The sequence below is a fragment of the Nesoenas mayeri genome (assembly GCF_963082525.1).
Source record: "Nesoenas mayeri genome assembly, chromosome: 2".
Taxonomy (NCBI): domain Eukaryota; kingdom Metazoa; phylum Chordata; class Aves; order Columbiformes; family Columbidae; genus Nesoenas; species Nesoenas mayeri.
In genome coordinates, this window is record NC_137543.1 from 45,107,136 (window position 1) to 45,124,536 (window position 17,401).

Sequence of the window (17,401 nt, forward strand, 5' to 3'; positions counted from 1 at the left end):
GAAAACATTGCAATCCAGAGCAAGGAACGTTCCCTCTGGTTTTGAGAAGATAAGTGATCAAATCATCACCAGAGTGCACTAAATAGAAAGATATCTCCTTTGATGTGGGACGATGTCAGTAAATTGTGAGTTTGGGAGGGTATTCATTCTATGGATGTAGTGTTATATTTACACAGCTTAAAAAAATACTAGGCATCCCTGAGAAAAGGCCTTTTGATCTTGCCTTAGCAAAGCTGTTCTTAGGTTTTTAGATTATGCAGTTGTCACTGCGTCCCTGACATAACTCCAAAAAGTTGTCAGCCAAGGATTGTGTACCCCTACACAGGAGTGTCTGGGGCACATGTGCAGTTTTGATAGAAACTGCTAGTTGAAATTGCCTGAATAGCCAGCAATCCTCATTGGGATCCACCTGATCTGTAACTCAGGGAGCTACAAGAAGCTGTTATTTTTGTCTTTTTTCTTGAGTACAAATTTATTGGTGTGAGAGTCTCAACTATACAAATTGTTCAATGAGTTTGCTTATGCCAAATGCCTATTCTGTAGTTTTTGTGGTGGTTGTTGTTTATCATAGAAATGTAGTTTGGTTGTTCTCACAGTATCCTGTTACAAATTCCCAATAGCATTTTTTGTTTTGATTTTTTTTTTTTTTTCACTTAGTATTCTTGAACATACAGTGTTGGCAAGAATCAAACTTTAATTTTTATGCTAAGACTCAGTGCTGTTTCTTGTAATGAAAATTATATTACCCCTTTTCTATATTGTAAGGGTTTTTTCTTCCTGCTTGGTTAAGATATTATTGCAACTATAGGTTCTTAGTTGACAAAAAGACCCTGGCTTTAATAAACTTGTCTGCCACTTTCTTGATATGTTTGCGTGTGGTTGGGATATAATTTCAGTATTTTAAAAAACCTTCAGGTAAACAAGAATGTTTATCCCTGAAAAAGAGATTATTCTATAGTTGGACTGATGTTAAATATGATAAAGATCTGCTAGAAATCTTGTCGTGTCTTTAAGTCAGGCAGGACTAAATGACTACAGCACTGCCTGAGTCAAACTGGAAGCTGTGGTGCACTCAAATTGGGTTAGGTGACCATGAGCCAGCACTCTGCCCTTGTGGCCAGGAAGGACAGTGGCATCCTGGGGGTATTAGAAGGGGGGTGGTCAGTAGGTTGAGGGAGGTTCTCCTTCCCCCCTACTCTGCCCTGGTGAGACCACACCTGGAATATTGTGTCCAGTTCTGGGCCCCTCAGTTCAAGAAGGACAGGGAACTGCTGGAGAGAGTCCAGTGCAGGGCAACAAAGATGATTAAGGGAGTGGAGCATCTCCCTTATGAGGAAAGACTGAGGGAGCTGGGTCTCTTTACCTTGGAGAAGAGGGGACTGAGGGGTGACTTCATTCATGTTTATTAGTATATAAAGGGTGAGTATCAGGAGAATGGAGCCAGGCTCTTCTCGGTGACAACCAATGATAGGACAAGGGGCAATGGGTATAAACTGGAACACAGGAGGTTCCATTTAAATATGAGAAGAAACTTTTTCACAGTGAGGGTGACAGACACTGGAACAGGCTGCCCAGGGGGGTTGTGGAGTCTCCTTCTCTGGAGACATTCAAAACCCGCCTGGACACATTCCTGTGTAACCTCATCTAGGTGTTCCTGCTCTGGCAGGGGGATTGAACTAGATGATCTTAAGAGGTCCCTTCCAATCTCTAACATTCTGTGATTCTGTGAAGTGTTTGCATAGGAAGTCTCCAGCTCAAAGAAGACATTGTGGTTAGTTGTGCCTTTGGCTCACAGCAGAAATACATGACTCGGTAGGTGAAGGGAAGGGCGGCTGTTGCGTAGCAGGCACCATGCTGCCAACAAACAGGAGGAAAGACTGAGGCTGTGAATGTGTCCATCTCATCCATCTCCCTCTCCCTGACTCTCCCTGGGTTTCTGTTGAAAGTTGTCTTGTACCCTGGAGACAGATGAAGTAGAAGCGTTATTCTCTACTGGTCTTTATCCAAAGAGGAACTGCACAGAAGGAGAATATTCCAGTTTTCCCAGAGCTGGGAACTTCTGGAGATTTAATAGCTTATTGCCTAAGCTTGCATTGTAAGAAAAGGGATACCAAATAGGTGATTTCTAGAAGGTAACTCTCAGTATAATTTAAGACCAATTAGATACCTGCTTTGTTTTATTTTATAGGAGATGAGTTACCAGCACAGAGAGCTACTAGAACTGGACTCAGCTAACGTGAGCACCAGCTGCCTGGCAAGTTTACAGCAGCCGGTGGGCATACTTCTCCTGGAACGTGCCCTGATGGCTCTGTCCCCTGCCCAGGAGCCCCCGTCCAAGCGGATGCGCGGGAGGACAGAGCTTCCCCCAGATGTCATCAGGTGGATCGAACTTGCTAAGTAAGTTCTTGGCTGAGACAATTTTCTCCCATTTAGGTTTGCCTTGTGAAGAGCTCCACCTTTATGGCTTATGGGATTTTTTTTTTTTTAGTCTTTGCCTCTTTCAGCATTAGATATGCTTTTAATTTCTTGATGGTTAATTACTGTATTTCAGTTAGAGTAGTTAGACTTAGCAGCTGTGCACCCTAATGATGCTGTCAGACTGCTGAAAAACATCATGTTCATAGCTTTTCAACTGCAGGACTTTCCACTGCTCAGATATCACCCTACAAGATGAAGTTTATCTAGTTAAATATATGTTTATGATCTTACATAAGAAATATCATATTTTTGTGCTATTACAAGCCAGTAGTATTACTGCTTATTAAATTATTCTTTCTAAAAATAGCTTACGTTTGCATTGATATACCTCTGTTCAACCAATGAAAATATTTCCCGTTTCAATTTCACTAGGCTGTACCGATCTCTTGGGGATTATGATGTCCTTCGTGGCATTTTCAGTGGTAAGATTGGGACTAAGGAAATTACACAGAAGGCGTTGTTGGCAGAAGCCAGGAGTGATTATGCTGAAGCAGCTAAATATTATGATGAGGTAAAATGACAACAAGAGTTTTTCATAAATCTCATTACTTGAAACTAAAAAGCCAAAATTAAACATTTTGAGAAGCAGCATATTGTTGAAAAAGTTCTTGTGTTTTGTTTGGTCAATGGTTCAGTCTGTAAAGACATGGGAACAGGTGACCAGTCATAACAGCAGTCAGTGTGATATTTTTTTACTCTTTGCTACAAAGCTTCACATGTGCGATCAGCTGGGCAGACAAGTAAAACACCATGGGTGTGCTACCACCCCAAGAGAGCAAACTGTGTGTGTTCATGGAACAGAAAATCTGAGTTAGAGTGGGTTAAAATGAAGAAGGATCTTTTTAGCCTTCTTTTAAAGTCTTTACTCTTTAAAAACGCAGGTTTACTAAAGATGGCTACCTGAAATGAATTTATATGTAAATACTGACAATCCAGAATTATCTACATTTAATGTTGCTGTCACATTCTGGTAAATGGATAGATATTTTTGTGAGACAATGAATCATTGTTAAGCTCCTGGTGACTGAAAACTGAAACTAGTACCAGATTCCAGCTGAGAACCTTCTTCCCCCTCAAATTCATTCCCCAGGCACTCTCTAAAGAAGACTGGCAAGACGGAGAGCCAGCAGAAGTGGAGAAGGACTTCTGGGAACTTGCATCTCTGGAATGCTATGACCACCTCACAGAGTGGAAGTCTCTGGAACATTGTGCTACCATTAATATCGATAGTGGAAAACCTCCAGACTTAAGCAAAACGTGGAGTGATCCATTTTTTCAGGTTTTTAGAAATCAGTCCCTTGATATTCTACTGTCTTTGTCTCTGCAGGGATGTCCTACAGTTATGTGATTGTGGGTTTGCATTATTTGCAAATTGTGTTATTTGGGTTACTTTTATCATGGAAATTAGCAGAGAGTCTGAGATATAATTGAAGCAATAATTTCTGCTGTTTTTGAGGTGTTTAGTTTTTACCTTGAGTCTATGGCTGATCATATAGGACCAGCTTCATCATCCTCTTCTTGCAATGTTTTTGTTGCTTTTATCAGTTTTATTTGTTTCGTGTTTTAAATGTTACCAAACCACTGGTTTAGAAACTGGCAGAATTTGCTAACAACTTCTTCAGCCTATCAGAAAAGGCTGCTATGATTTGTTAGCAAATTGAAGTTTGTCTAAAGGGGAATTATTTAAGAAATCTGTTAAAAATATTTTTATATTTATTTTGTCTGCCACTGATAATAAAAAATTGATCATCTAGTATTCCATTCCTAGAAATAAAGACTGTTTTCACCTTGCAGGAGACATATCTACCCTATATAATACGCAGTAAATTGAAGTTGCTGCTCAATGGGGAAAATGACCAGACTTTGTTAACTTTTATTGATGAGGCAATGAAGACAGAGCAGAAGAAAGCCATTATAGAAATGCATTACAGCCAAGAGCTTAGTCTCCTTTACATCCTGCAAGATGATTTTGACAGAGCCAAATATTACATTAGCAATGGCATGCAGATCTTCATGCAGGTAACACTCTGCTATCTCTGGTCTGATTTTTCTATATAAACTCATGGAACAATGAAACTGTTGTTGCTGTTACTGCTGATAGATTATACTCTTGAGAGAAATGCCCAAATACAGTGAAATCTAGGTGCTTTCAAATCACATGCTAAAACTTCATTTTAATTCACTGTATACAATGATGAGGGTTGAGTAAACCAGTGGAGTGCATCCTCCTGTTTTAATTTATTTTACTATTTTATCTATTAGAAGTTTTTCAGAGTAGTTGTTTGTGCACATTAATAGCAATTTTATTTCATTCACCCTTTCAGAAGCCTCCTGTCTCCAGAACAAACTCAAAAAGAGAGTATTAACTTGAGAGGTTACAAGTTCCATCTGTAAACAAGTTTTGGTTAGACTGTAGGACTGTCCTAAAACCTAGAACAGAAATTGCAGTTAGCATATGCATCTATAGTTGTCCAAAGCAGAGGTGCTCTCAGATTACACATTATTAAATTACTTATAAAGTTGTGTTGTAGACCATAATATATAGCAGCATCAAATAAATAGTTTGTAAAGAACTGAATGGTGGAACCATACTGTAAATTCTGTATATGAAATCTTCCATTCTTTCCCTTTCTTTTCACAGAGCTATTCCAGCATCGATAGTTTGTTATATCGAAGTCGAATGACGAAGCTGCAGTCTGTACAAGCTTTGACAGAAATACAGGATTTCATCAGTTTTATGACTAAGAGAAGTAAATATTTTTTTTTCTTAAGTATTTTTCCTTTCATTGTGTTTAATAATCCTGGTTATCTGAACTTTGAATTTCTGTGTCTACTCTTAGAGGACTGAACTACTGTTTGAAGGAGCAAAGGTCTGAAATTACTTCTTATTGTCATCTTGATAATAAGAACAATTGCAATTGTATAAGATAGGCTTGGAGATAATTCTGTGTTCTATTGCAAAGTTTTATTAGCCTAACTATTGTGATAAAAGTTAAGTATCTCTCTTAAAAATGTAAGTAACAATTTTAAACTTTCAGTAGCAAATAGTGGTTAGCAGAGCTAAAAGGTGGATGTGATATACAATTTATAGCTAGAGACGTAGTCAAGAAATGCAAGTTTATGCACATAAATTGAATTATATCTTGAATTTACTTAACAGTTCCACTGCATTCCTGCATATTCCTGTACAGAAAGGTACTACCCACTGGTGATTCGCACTGACAGTTGGCACTGATGTGCTTATTGAATCTCGTGTGTTTCAGCAATAAACAAAAACAATACGATCACCAAGTAGTGCATTTAATACAAGCCCGGAAATGCAAGTGGGTTGTTTATTTGCAGTTTTGTGGTATGAATGTTAGACTATGTTTAGTTCAGGCCTTTTTTGAGCTGTTTGGATTTAGATGCACATAAAGTATTCTTAATTGATTTCTAGGTAACTTAGCTTCACAAGCTTCCCTTAAGAGACTTCTCAGAATTTGGACAAGCAGATATCCAGATGCTAAAATGGATCCTATGAACATCTGGGATGATATCATTACAAATCGGTAAAATTACATTCTTGGGTTAGCTGTAGTTCTGTCTGTCTGTTGAGTTCTGAGAGGGGCTTTTTCTAATGCTGCTTGTTTTCATATGGAAGGTTGTTGATCCAGCATATGACTCTTTTTTTAATCTGTTGTAATAACTTTATGCAGTATAACTGGTTTTTGTGTGATTAACGTGTAGTGAGAAGCAAATGGAGGTTGAGGGAATAAACCACATTTTAGTATAGAAACATAAATCTCAGTTCAGACATTTTCTTCCATCAAAGACTACATGCATGGCACGAATACCCCACTTCAGCAGCCCTCAAACACATCGACTTGTAACTGAGTAGATCAGCTGCATTTAATTTAATGAAACCACCCAAATGGCCGGTCTGTTATGAACAAAAAATACTTACCTCCTTCATAGGCAGTTCTAAAATTAGGGAGTATATGAAAGAAGCCCAGCCCAGTTACTATCAGTGTTTCATGTGTTTGTAAGAAAGTTAATGATCACTGCTGTAAATAGAGACTTCTGCTGTGTGACTCTTGCTAGAAAGAACAAAGGTCCTCTGGAGACTCCTTTGGATTAGCTGTAATGAAGCTGGAATGCTTTTTTCAAATTTGAAAGTTTTTTGACATCCCTGTGGTGTCTATCTTCATCCCAATCCATTCTTCCAGTGCAGATCTAGAGTTTTTTTCTCCTTTCCTGGGGGAGTCAACATGGCTTCACCAACCTCATAGCCTTTTATGAGGACATAAGGAGGTGGATAGATGATGGCAGAGTCCAGTTGGAGGCCTGTATCTAGTGGAGTGCCTCAAGGGTCGGTACTGGGACCAGTACTATTCAATATATTCATCAGTGACTTGGATGAGGGAATAGAGTGCACTGTCAGCAAGTTTGCTGATGACACCAAGCTGGGAGGAGTGGCTGCCCTGGTAAGACCACACCTGGAATATTGTGTCCAGTTCTGGGCCCCTCAGTTCCAGAAGGACAGGGAACTGCTGGAGAGAGTCCAGCACAGGGCAACAAAGATGATTAAGGGAGTGGAATATCTCCCTTATGAGGAAAGACTGAGGGAGCTGGGTCTCCTTAGCTTGGAGAAGAGGAAACTGAGGGATGACCTTGTTCATATTTATAAATACATAACAGGTGAGTGTCATGAGGATGGAGCCAGGCTCTTCTCAGTGACAACCAATGATAGGACAAGGGGCATTGGGTATAAACTGGAACACAGGAGGTTCCATTTAAATTTGAGAAGAAACTTCTTCACAGTGGAGGTGACAGAACACTGGAACAGGCTGCCCAGGGGGATTGCGGAGTCTCCTTCTCTGGAGACATTCAAAACCTACCTGGACACATTCCTGTGTAGCCTCATCTAAGTGTTCCTGCTCCGGCAGGTGGATTGGACTGGATGATCTTTTGAGGCCCCTTCCAATCCCTGATATTCTCTGATTCTGTGATAACTTTTTCAACAACTCTGCTGATACCCAGTGTACTCTGTTATTTATTTTATTATCTCTCGGTGTCAGGAAAGTGTGGTTACAGAAGAGCTTATTGAAGTTAAATATTATGTGAATTACATGGCATAGCTTAGTCCTTTACGAACTCTCATAACCTCATTACTTGAAGGGCTGTCGGCGTGTCTATATACACTTCTACGTGTGTATAGACAACCTTTATCTTATCTTAAATGGTTGATGAAGGATGTGCCTTGTTTAGCATCAAGCTGTACTCCAGACTGCAATGCTGTCCTCTGCATTGAATATCAGTCTACATAATGAGGGATGCAATTAAATTAGGTAGAACTGGTTGTAGAATGAAAAGGATTTAGCAGTGGTTCATGGCAATTCTCTTTCAAAAGCTGAGTATGGTCACTGGTCTTTTCTGCAACACAAAGTTCAAAGTACCTGTTTACTTGTCTTGGTGTCATATATATTTGAATTGCATGTCAACATAAAATACAGCCTGGTGCTTATACTATATAAACAAGACTTCTGTTTGTTTGTACTTCTGTCAAGTTGGAATGCAAGTGATTGCTTGGTGAACATAGAGGTTGTAGTTATGATTTTAAAAGAAGAAACTAGCAAAAAATCCCACTCTATTATGGATGTTTTCTAATACTTAATATCATCAATTCAAGATCCTGAAATGCTCTCAGAGTCACCAGTCCCTGATTGTGATTTCCTAGGCTCTTCAAGGAGTATGTTTAACCCTCACTAAAAGTGATCGCTATAGCTTGCCATTTTTTCTTAGCTTTGTGTAGTGTCACGCAGATCAACACGTTTGAATGTTTATTCCCTTGGATGCATACTGGAGTGATTTGTACTCCTGTTGTCCTTGTGCAGGTGTTTCTTTCTTGACAAGCTGCAGGAGAAACTTCTCTGTGATCAGGCCAATGATAGTATGGAGGTGGATGAAGAATATGATGCTGGTGATCAAATGGAAGTGGATCAACAGGGTGAAGACATTTACTCAATGATTAAAAGCTGCAAATTTAACATGAAAATGAAGATGCTAGAAAGTGCCAGGAAACAGGTGACTGTACTGTCTGATAGCTTCCAATTTTGTGAGAAAATACATAGAAACTACAGATGGAAGAGCCTTGTAGGTTGTCTTAGGAACCTTTTTTCCAGGGCAGAGCTTGTCTCTCTTTACCCTTGCTGCCCAGGATATTTCAAAAGCTCAAGAAATTCAGTTCTGCAGGGAAAGAAAACATGTGGATAAAGGTTCATTAAAAACTTGATGATGAGTTGTCATTACTGGAAATGTGCCTGAAGACCCCTTTGATCCACAGATGGTTTCTTTTCTTTATCCACTCCAAAGGGCGGATAAATAAAGTATCTGAAATGCTTCAGTCTTTAATGGAAGGGATGCTTGCAACCAAACATTATTCTTTCTTGTTTACAAATAATCTCTTCTGCACAAGAAAACAAATTCAGATTGAATTAGTATCATTTAGTTTAGTCAGAAATGATGAAACTTTTTATGATAATGGGTTTTTTTATGTTCTTCCTTAATGCTGTTAGGTTAACACTTCTATAAAGAACTAAAGCTAAGTGACTTAGAAATTTTGTTTTGGTTATGGCTGTTAAAATGAGTGAAACAGCTTTCTTTGATGAGCCTTTGGTATTTCAAGCTTAAGACAAGAAAAATAATATTTAAGTTGAGGTCTCATCTTCTGACATGTTGCAGAAATCTGCAATCAGTGACAGAGGGTTTTTTTAAGCACTGTAATAACCAAATATAAAATTATTGCTGTGTAGAATACATATAGTAAATTAAAAATAAGATTTCCTTTAATGTTACTTATATGAAACTTTTCATCAAAGCACCAACATAAGTGATTTGTGTAATGGTATTATAAACTAAGTTACATTTCTCATATGTGTTTATACTACAGAACACTTAATGCCTGTTTAGTCACGCAGAAAGAATTATTTTAATTTCTTCAGTTTGTCCAACATTTTTTTTTCATATTTCTCCTTTAGCACAAATCTGGTTTTGAATATGAGACCTGACGAGAAGTGGACCTCTGTCTTACTATAGCTTTACTTATGTTACTTAAATCCTCTCATCCCTTAATTTGGTTGTAGAAGGGTTTTTATTTCCTCATCAGCTATATTATCTGAAAATTCTGTCTTAATCTGAATACAGAACAGCTTCTCAGTTGCCAAGAAGCTTCTGAAAGACCTGCGCAAAGACACCAAAACGAGAGAAGACTGGCTGGTGAGGTGGAATCACGCTTATTGCCGCTTCGTGCATAGTTGCAGCTGGAACCAGAGCTGTCCTGAACGCGTATTCTCAGTGTTAAAAACCATCTCCCTGCTTGGTAACAGCCTTCTTTTTGCTTCACCTTGTTTATTATACAAAGCTGCTTTGTTGTCGCATTACCAACTTTGTTTTTGAATTCCAACAGAAGATACCAAATCTGACTATGTTAGCAAGAATATAATGGCCTCCCGAAACCAGAATCTTCTTCTGGGTACTACGTACCACATAATGGCCAATGCTCTTAGTCAGAATCCAAGATGTCTTAAGGAAATTGGGGAAGAAAAAGCTGGAAAAATATCTGTCATATCAGGAGAAAGTCTTGAGAGTCCTGAAAAGGTAAATGAGAGGAGAAAAACTTTTAGGTATGTCAGTATTGTACTCAGTACTTAAGTAGGTAGTGGTGGGTATGGATTTATACAGAGAATGTGAAACCTATCTGCTTTTAGCAGTGATTTGTCCGGGAATACCAGCTGGGGGAAGAAAAAACACAACCAGCAACAAAATGCTGTGGTTGCTGTTTTGTCTGGTTTCTGCTCTCCTAGAGTTCTGCACCACTGTAGCCTTTTTATTTGGGAGAGTGCTCTTGTGTTTCTCTGTTCCTGCATTTTCTGTGGAGGGGAAAGACAGTCATAGCACCTGCGTGCAAGGCAGGGCTTGGGAACACCATCCTCAAAGAATGACTTTCTTTCAGTTGGGCATTTCTGACCTTCTTCACACTGTCAATATATTTTATTTCATAAAGTGGTCTTTATGGTACTGATACACATTTTATCTAAATAATTTTAGTGACAGAGCGGAGAGGGTTTTTTTAAGACAGAGCATATACTGGTCATCTCTGAAATTGCATGTTTTGTCAATTTTCTCAGAGGCTGTGACACTGACCTCTTGTCTGTCAAATTGATTAAGAATTTGAAGTACCACTGCTGACTTATTTCTGTTAATTTCTGAAGCTACCATGAAGATCCTTATCTATAAACCATATCAATATACAGTAAAAAGTTGTTCTTAATCTGTGGCGTTATGGTTTTTAAAGAAAAGCAGATAAAGAAGAGATTGCTGCAAAAAAAAAAGATTTTAAATTTTCCTGTGTGTAGAAGCTTGAGCAAAAGCTTATGCTTCATTTATTATGTAATTATCAAGAGCATTCTTCTTAAGGAAATCTGAAAGATAAGCATAAAAGCTCTTCTGTGTCAGATAAGTCAGATTGGGAAACCAGATATTTCTATAAGATTAAGGATTTTAGCTTAATAATAAGTAGTACTCTGACCCTGGTAGTTTTCTCTGTACCTACCTGAAATGTAAACTATTTAATTTCAGTTATGGCACTTTTCATTTGTTCCAACTTGCTCTGCAGCAATTTTGTATGTTTAATAACTGCAGTAGCTACAATATCTGAGGTTGGTAAGCTTGTTGGCAATATGAGAACATATGTACTTGATTTATAAACATTGAGTTGTAAAGCATCTTGTCAAGTCCTTCATTGCGTGTGCTGCATTAGAAACGTATGATTAGTTATGACTATGTTTGTAATAGGGAAAAAGACATAATATTTGAAACAGTTCGCGTGCTTTTTTAAACACAAATTCTAAGTATAGCTGTTACGCAGATGTTGCAAATATGTCTTAGGAAAAAATGGTATTTTTTTATTATTATGTTTTCTGTTAACTATTTGCAGAAATTCTAGTAACATTAACTTTTTTACAGTTACAAAAGTTCCACATGTCCAAAGACAAAAGCATGTTTTATATTTTTTCCATCGAAAATTGTGGAAATTAAAATTCTGGAAATTACTGCTAGAAATAATACCCCATTTTTTTTCCTTTGTATTAGCTGCTCAAAACCTCTAGTACAGTTAAGTTTTATCTACTGAAGACTTGCAACCAAGCTCCAGTGTCAGAAATAGTTGTTGAATGCTACTTGCTAACGTGTCTTTTTTTTTCTCTTACAATTGAATTTCAGGTATTGGCAGGTCTGAACAAGAAGGCTTTTCAGAGTTTCAGCAGTGCCGCAAGGAAATCTGAAGAGGAGGTGCAGTCCCGCTCCATGGAACATGTAGATGTGATGGGAGTTATTGATGCATATATGACTTTGGTTGGTTTCTGTGACCAGCATCTGCGTAGGGAAGAAGAAGGCTTGCTTGGTTAGTCAGGATTTCTACTGAGCATGTGAGATGGATTTATCTGTGATACGTGAGCTTTTGTGATACCCAGGAGATCTCCCTGAGTAGCACAGCTTGAATTTAAATGGAACAGTTTGTCCTCCAGTTCAACAGTATTTATATTCCCTTTTTTTTTCCCAATATTACTGCTAGCTTTGATACTAGTGAATCACTCGTAGTCTCCCTCTCACTTGTGAGGTATATATCATATCCAGCAGATGCTTCTCTTGTTCATTCCCAGACCGCAGCAGGACTGTGTTTAAAGCAGGCAAGATACCAGCAGTGATGCAGCTTCCTGATAAAGCTAATCCTTACAGTCCCCAAGAACATGTGTTGCTGATGTGTGCAGTTCAAACAGATGGGAAGGAGAACAAAGTAAAAATACAAAATACATGGGGAAAAAAAAAAATACTGAATTGTAAAGATGAATGTTCCAGATGATCAAAGACATAGAATGAGTGATGGTGTTTCTGATAATTCTTTTTTAATGTCTCTTGGCAGAAATTAGCACTGCAGATCTGCAGCTATTCCCAGCTATTGTGGTGGAGAAAATGATAAAAGCTTTAAAACTAAACTCCAGAGAAGCCAGGCTGAGATTTCCTAGACTGCTGCAAATAATTGAAAGATATCCAGCAGAGACATTGGGTCTAGTGACACGAGAGGTTAGTTGCTTCCATTTTCCTGGCAGCAAATGTTGCTATAAATCAAATTTAAAAGGTGGGGGTGGAGGTTGGATGGATGGAGAGGTTAGACTGGTAAGTTTTGCCTCAGGTAAATCAGATCAATTTTATCCAATCACTGTTCCTTGTCTTTTTTGTAACTTGCTGAATCTAATTCATATGGACAGGAACTAATTTTCTTAAAAGTTTAACTTTTTGTCATTATTTTGATTCCAAATGTTAGTCTGAGAGCTGCTGGACAGAAATAATGTTGCTTTTTTTCTTCCTTCTGTATGATTTAAGTGGGCTGATAAAGGTACGTAGGATTAGGGTGAGGAACGTATCTTAGTCCTGTAGGTTGAGTTTCCTGTATGCAGGAAACCCAACAGCTTTTCCAGGCTCATTTTCCACTTCTCCCACCTCTCCCTCTCCTTCAGAGGTTACTGCAGCTTCTTCCACGGCCTGTCCCTCCATTGCCATTCTGCAGCAGGATAGCGTGAGCCGCGCTGCCTTCCCTCCTGCTGTGGGACAGGGAAGCTGAGATGTCCTCTGTGACTCATGCCCGCTCCTGCCTTGGCCTGCCCGCCTTTCCAAGCCCATTGTGCTGATGCTCATGGGGTGCCAGGGCCTGTCAGAGGAAGAATTTGAGAGAGACAGAAATACAGCTTAGTTATCCCAAGGAACTGAGAGCATAGCAAAAACAGGTGAGGTGCTCAAGGTGTGGCCACAGTGAAACTCTGGCCGTTCAAACAGAACCTGACACCTGGTCCAGTGAACAAACCTCACCCAGAAGATAACTTCACCGGGCATTTCTTTTTCCTCTCTCTTCTTGTGAGATGAAGACTGGTGCTCCGATCTTAAACTCTGTTAGAAACTTAGGAAGGGATGAGACAGGAGGAAAGGGATCGTGGTCTCACATTTCATGCTATCATGAGGAAATGAATCGTAGCACTCCTTTCAAAAGTAATAATGGCTTTTGGAGTGAGATGAGCACAGAGTATATTGTCAGGGGATGCTCTACTGAAGTAAATATATATCAGCAAGATCAAACCTCTTTAAAAATGAAGGAATTAAAAACAGTGGTAGGAGTTAAAGTATTCTCCTTCCTGGCTTTTTTTTACTCAAACAAGGACTTCAACCCAGTGATGTTTGAACTATCCCTTCAAATTTTTGAGTTGTTTGTATGGGCTGATCAAAAATTATTGTATTGTATCCAGAGAGAAAAGCCACAAGTTTGAGTATAAAGCCTCGTCTTGGCCAACAAACTCCAAATCTTTGTAAAGGAAAACCTATTAAGCAGCACCAGTTAGTGGTGGTGGTAGTAGTAATAATAGTAATAATGAAATCTGCTTCATTGAGGGATATTTTGTGCAACTGAGTTGATATTCTTTGTTTCCTTTTCACATGTTTTTGTCTGTCAGGCTGGCTCACAGAGCAGTTTTGTTTGTGTTTGCTATGTCTGGTATTTTCAAGGAGGACCAAAGCTGAAAGCAGTGCCTGTGTTTTTGCAGCTTTCTTCAGTTCCCTGTTGGCAGTTCATTGGTTGGATTAGCCAGATGATGGCACTACTTGACAAGGATGAAGCAGTAGCGGTGCAGCATACCGTGGAAGAGATTGCAAATACCTATCCGCAGGCAATCATCTACCCTTTCATGATCAGCAGCGAAAGTTATTGTTTCAAAGATACTGCAGCTGGTTGTAAGAACAAGGAGTTTGTAGAAAGGTGAATTTGCAATCAGAGTAGCTCTTCTGTATGTTTTTTTTAAATTATTATTATTATTATTATTATTCAGGAGTGGAGATATTTATTTTTTCTAATGAAACTGTTTTCTTTAGGGGTATTCCCATGCACACTGAATTTTCATTTAAAGGCACAGGGAAAACCAATACATAAGTTCTCTTACTATTAGACATACTCAGGTTGGTGGCCTGAATACTTTCTGAAGTGTTGAGTACATACAGTCTTCAGGCTCTGGGAAGTTAGAATTTTTTCAAAGAAAAACAAGAAGACCACAGCGGGCAAGCCCTTTCTGCTGGTAATTCTGTGGTAGTCAAAGATTCTTTTTTCCTTTTCCTACTCTGCTGAGGGTGAAGGGAAATTCAGTGCATTATTAGACTCTTACTGTAGCAGACTTAGCAGTGACAGTCAGTACCCATCAAAGATGAAGATGAAGGTAGCTTGGACATTTAGAATCATTGTAATACCAAGCAAGGGTAGAGATACTTGAATAGAAGAAATGCTCCTACCAGACTTCAGTGAGTGCTAGTGACATGGATGCACATTATCTTTTGGGGAATGACAGCTCTTTGTTGTCTTCTCTACTTGTTCAGTGTGCAGCACATGCATTCCTCTACAAGCCCTCCCTTGCCAGTTTTACTATGCAATAAATAACCATTTATGTTGCAAATATGCTTTCTGCTCCCCCACCAAGCTCCTATTTTCGTAGCATGATGCTTAATTAAAAAATCGGGAGCCTCATGGCAAGGACAGTCATGCAGCCCATGAGAGAGTTCTGAAGGGAGTCCTACTTAGCCCCAGATTATTTAGTCAGATTCTTGAATAAACATAGCAGACAATCTGGAGCATTGCTTATCTGCAGGCTTAGGTGATGATGGCAGTTCCTGTTCTGTGATGCATTTTGTCTTTTTCTTTTAAAGGATCAAAAATAAGTTGGACAGGGGAGGAGTAGTTCAAGATTTTATTCACTCCCTGGAACAGCTCTCAAATCCCGTAATGCTTTTTAAGGTAAATTGTCTCTTTTCAATTTTTTCTTCTCCTTACCTTTCCCTTCATTCCTCACCCTCCATTTAAGAAGGAGAGTACTGGGTGGAGGCTGCCACAGTTCAGTTGACACCACAGCTGCAGGAAGCGGTTCAACCAAGAATCAACTGGTGAAGATGTTGGGGTGCTGTCAGCAGCTCTTACTGGTGATGGTCTCCCCCTCTTGGTTGTTCTGCACAGGTGCTTTTCAGCTTTCTCCTTCAGGGTCTCTGCCCTGTCCCATGGTCAGTTTTCCTTAATCCTTCCAGAAGTGTTACAGAATTACTACTTGGGGCCATTTGTACGTTTCCTGACTACTTGTGTTCTGCTTTTTCCCTGCTCTCTGCTGGGCTTCTCTGTCTACATTCTGAGTCCATCATCCAAAGGATTCTCATCTTGTATTAGATACCACTCCTGGCCCCATAGGGGCTTTCTTACTTTGCACTAGACACTATGGTAGTAAACATAATTATGTTACTTTATTACATAGAAATATTTTCTCTAGAAATGGAATGAAAGGGAAATATTTCCATAGTGCTTTGATTGCTCTTTTGCTTGTCAAAAGACACATTGACTATTAATAAATACAGTAACCTAAATGCAATTTGAGCAGATAACCGAAGAGTGTGAGTCTGTAAACTTTTTCTCATTATTGATCTGTTTCCTTCTCTTTGCAGGATTGGGTTGAGGATGTCAGAAACGAGTTGAGAGAAGCTCAGAGGAATAAAAATAAGCTGAAGGAAATGTACGAGGGAATGTATAAGAATTTGGGAAATTTAGAGGCTCCTGGCCTTGGATTGCTGAGGAGAAGGTTTATTGAGGTATGTATGATTACTGAGTAGTGTTGGCATCATGTGCTTTTCTAGAAGGGACTATAGAAAGTCAAAAGAGGGGACCAGATCACAGCTCTTACAGGTGCTCTAGGACTGGATGAGACAAGAGACCAAGTCAGGAGCACAGGACTGGGATTTCTGTGCTAGAAGCTATGGACTTTTAATAGTTCACTTTCCACTTCTGACTGCCCTGCAGGACTAAATGTTCCCTCTTACTCAGCTTCTGCCCCCCCTGTGCCTGCACGCTGCCAGGTTCTCAGGGCCAGGGCCTCTCTGACCATCCGTGAACCTGCACAGGAATCTGGCCTTGGTTTTTCCCTTGCTGCCAAGGACATATGAGCACTTTGGGGTGTTTTGCTCTATCATGCTATTGAAATTTGCTGTTGATATTAAGTTATTTAGGGTAAGTTATTTAGAAGGGTTACAGCTATGAAGAATTACAGAGAGGACTTTACAAAGCTAATTGAGATCTAAAATAGAGGAAGTCAGTGTAGAAGAATGAGGTGGTACATATGGAAAAAAAATACCCTAGTTTCATATATAAATGCTTTGGGTTTGAGCTGACTATTGCAATTCAAGAACAAAATCTTGATTTCTGATAGTTCTGTGAAAACATCAGTTGTGAATATTCAAGAGCAGTAAAAAAAGAAAAGCAGCTATTTTTTAAGAATAGAGAGCAAAACATGGATTTATATGTTGACATAGTAGCCTTCTCTGACTCTTGCTTCTGGAATACCGTAGGCCTCATCTGCAGTTCTCAGTGTAGACATAAAGAAACTGGATGACGTTCAGGGCGGTGGGAATAATCAGAGGTACAGAGTAACCTCTGAACAAGAACCAACTGTAGCATTCCTCCAGCTGGAAAAGACACAGTGAGGCCAGATGCAATGAAGCTCTTAATATCAGGAGTGCCAGGCGTGAAGTAAATGCTGTATGGAAATGGCAGGTTGAAAACACACAGGGAGAAGTGGTTCCTCATTCAGTATACCTGACCTCCTGCTGCAGGGTGTTACGTCTGCTTTCGGGGGTTTGAATAGCAAGTGCACAATACCATGGAGAGGCGTAAAACGCTTTGTGAGCTTTTATATGCAAATACACATTTCTGGGTCCAGAAATCCCTCAGCTGCAAACTGCTGGAGGCCAGGAGAGATACTCCAGATACTCCTGTAGAAGCCTGGCTGTTTGCTTGTGCTGTACGTGCATAGTGCCATGG

At 39.3% G+C, this 17,401-nt stretch overlaps 1 protein-coding gene across 1 annotated transcript in view; it reads left to right on the top strand.

The window, feature by feature from the left end:
• The window catches only part of PRKDC (protein kinase, DNA-activated, catalytic subunit), a gene marked incomplete at its 5' end in the record, with an annotated part of 83,795 nt that overhangs the window by 55,319 nt on the left and 11,075 nt on the right, over positions 1-17,401 (top strand). Inside the window, 14 exons of the mRNA XM_080339841.1 lie at positions 2,189-2,397; positions 2,851-2,989; positions 3,569-3,757; positions 4,273-4,497; positions 5,120-5,228; positions 5,915-6,026; positions 8,352-8,541; positions 9,661-9,835; positions 9,923-10,113; positions 11,737-11,917; positions 12,437-12,597; positions 14,106-14,317; positions 15,253-15,340; positions 16,033-16,176. Coding sequence (XP_080195967.1) covers positions 2,189-2,397; positions 2,851-2,989; positions 3,569-3,757; positions 4,273-4,497; positions 5,120-5,228; positions 5,915-6,026; positions 8,352-8,541; positions 9,661-9,835; positions 9,923-10,113; positions 11,737-11,917; positions 12,437-12,597; positions 14,106-14,317; positions 15,253-15,340; positions 16,033-16,176 — 2,325 coding nt within the window. The remainder of the gene's footprint in view (positions 1-2,188; positions 2,398-2,850; positions 2,990-3,568; positions 3,758-4,272; positions 4,498-5,119; positions 5,229-5,914; positions 6,027-8,351; positions 8,542-9,660; positions 9,836-9,922; positions 10,114-11,736; positions 11,918-12,436; positions 12,598-14,105; positions 14,318-15,252; positions 15,341-16,032; positions 16,177-17,401) is intronic.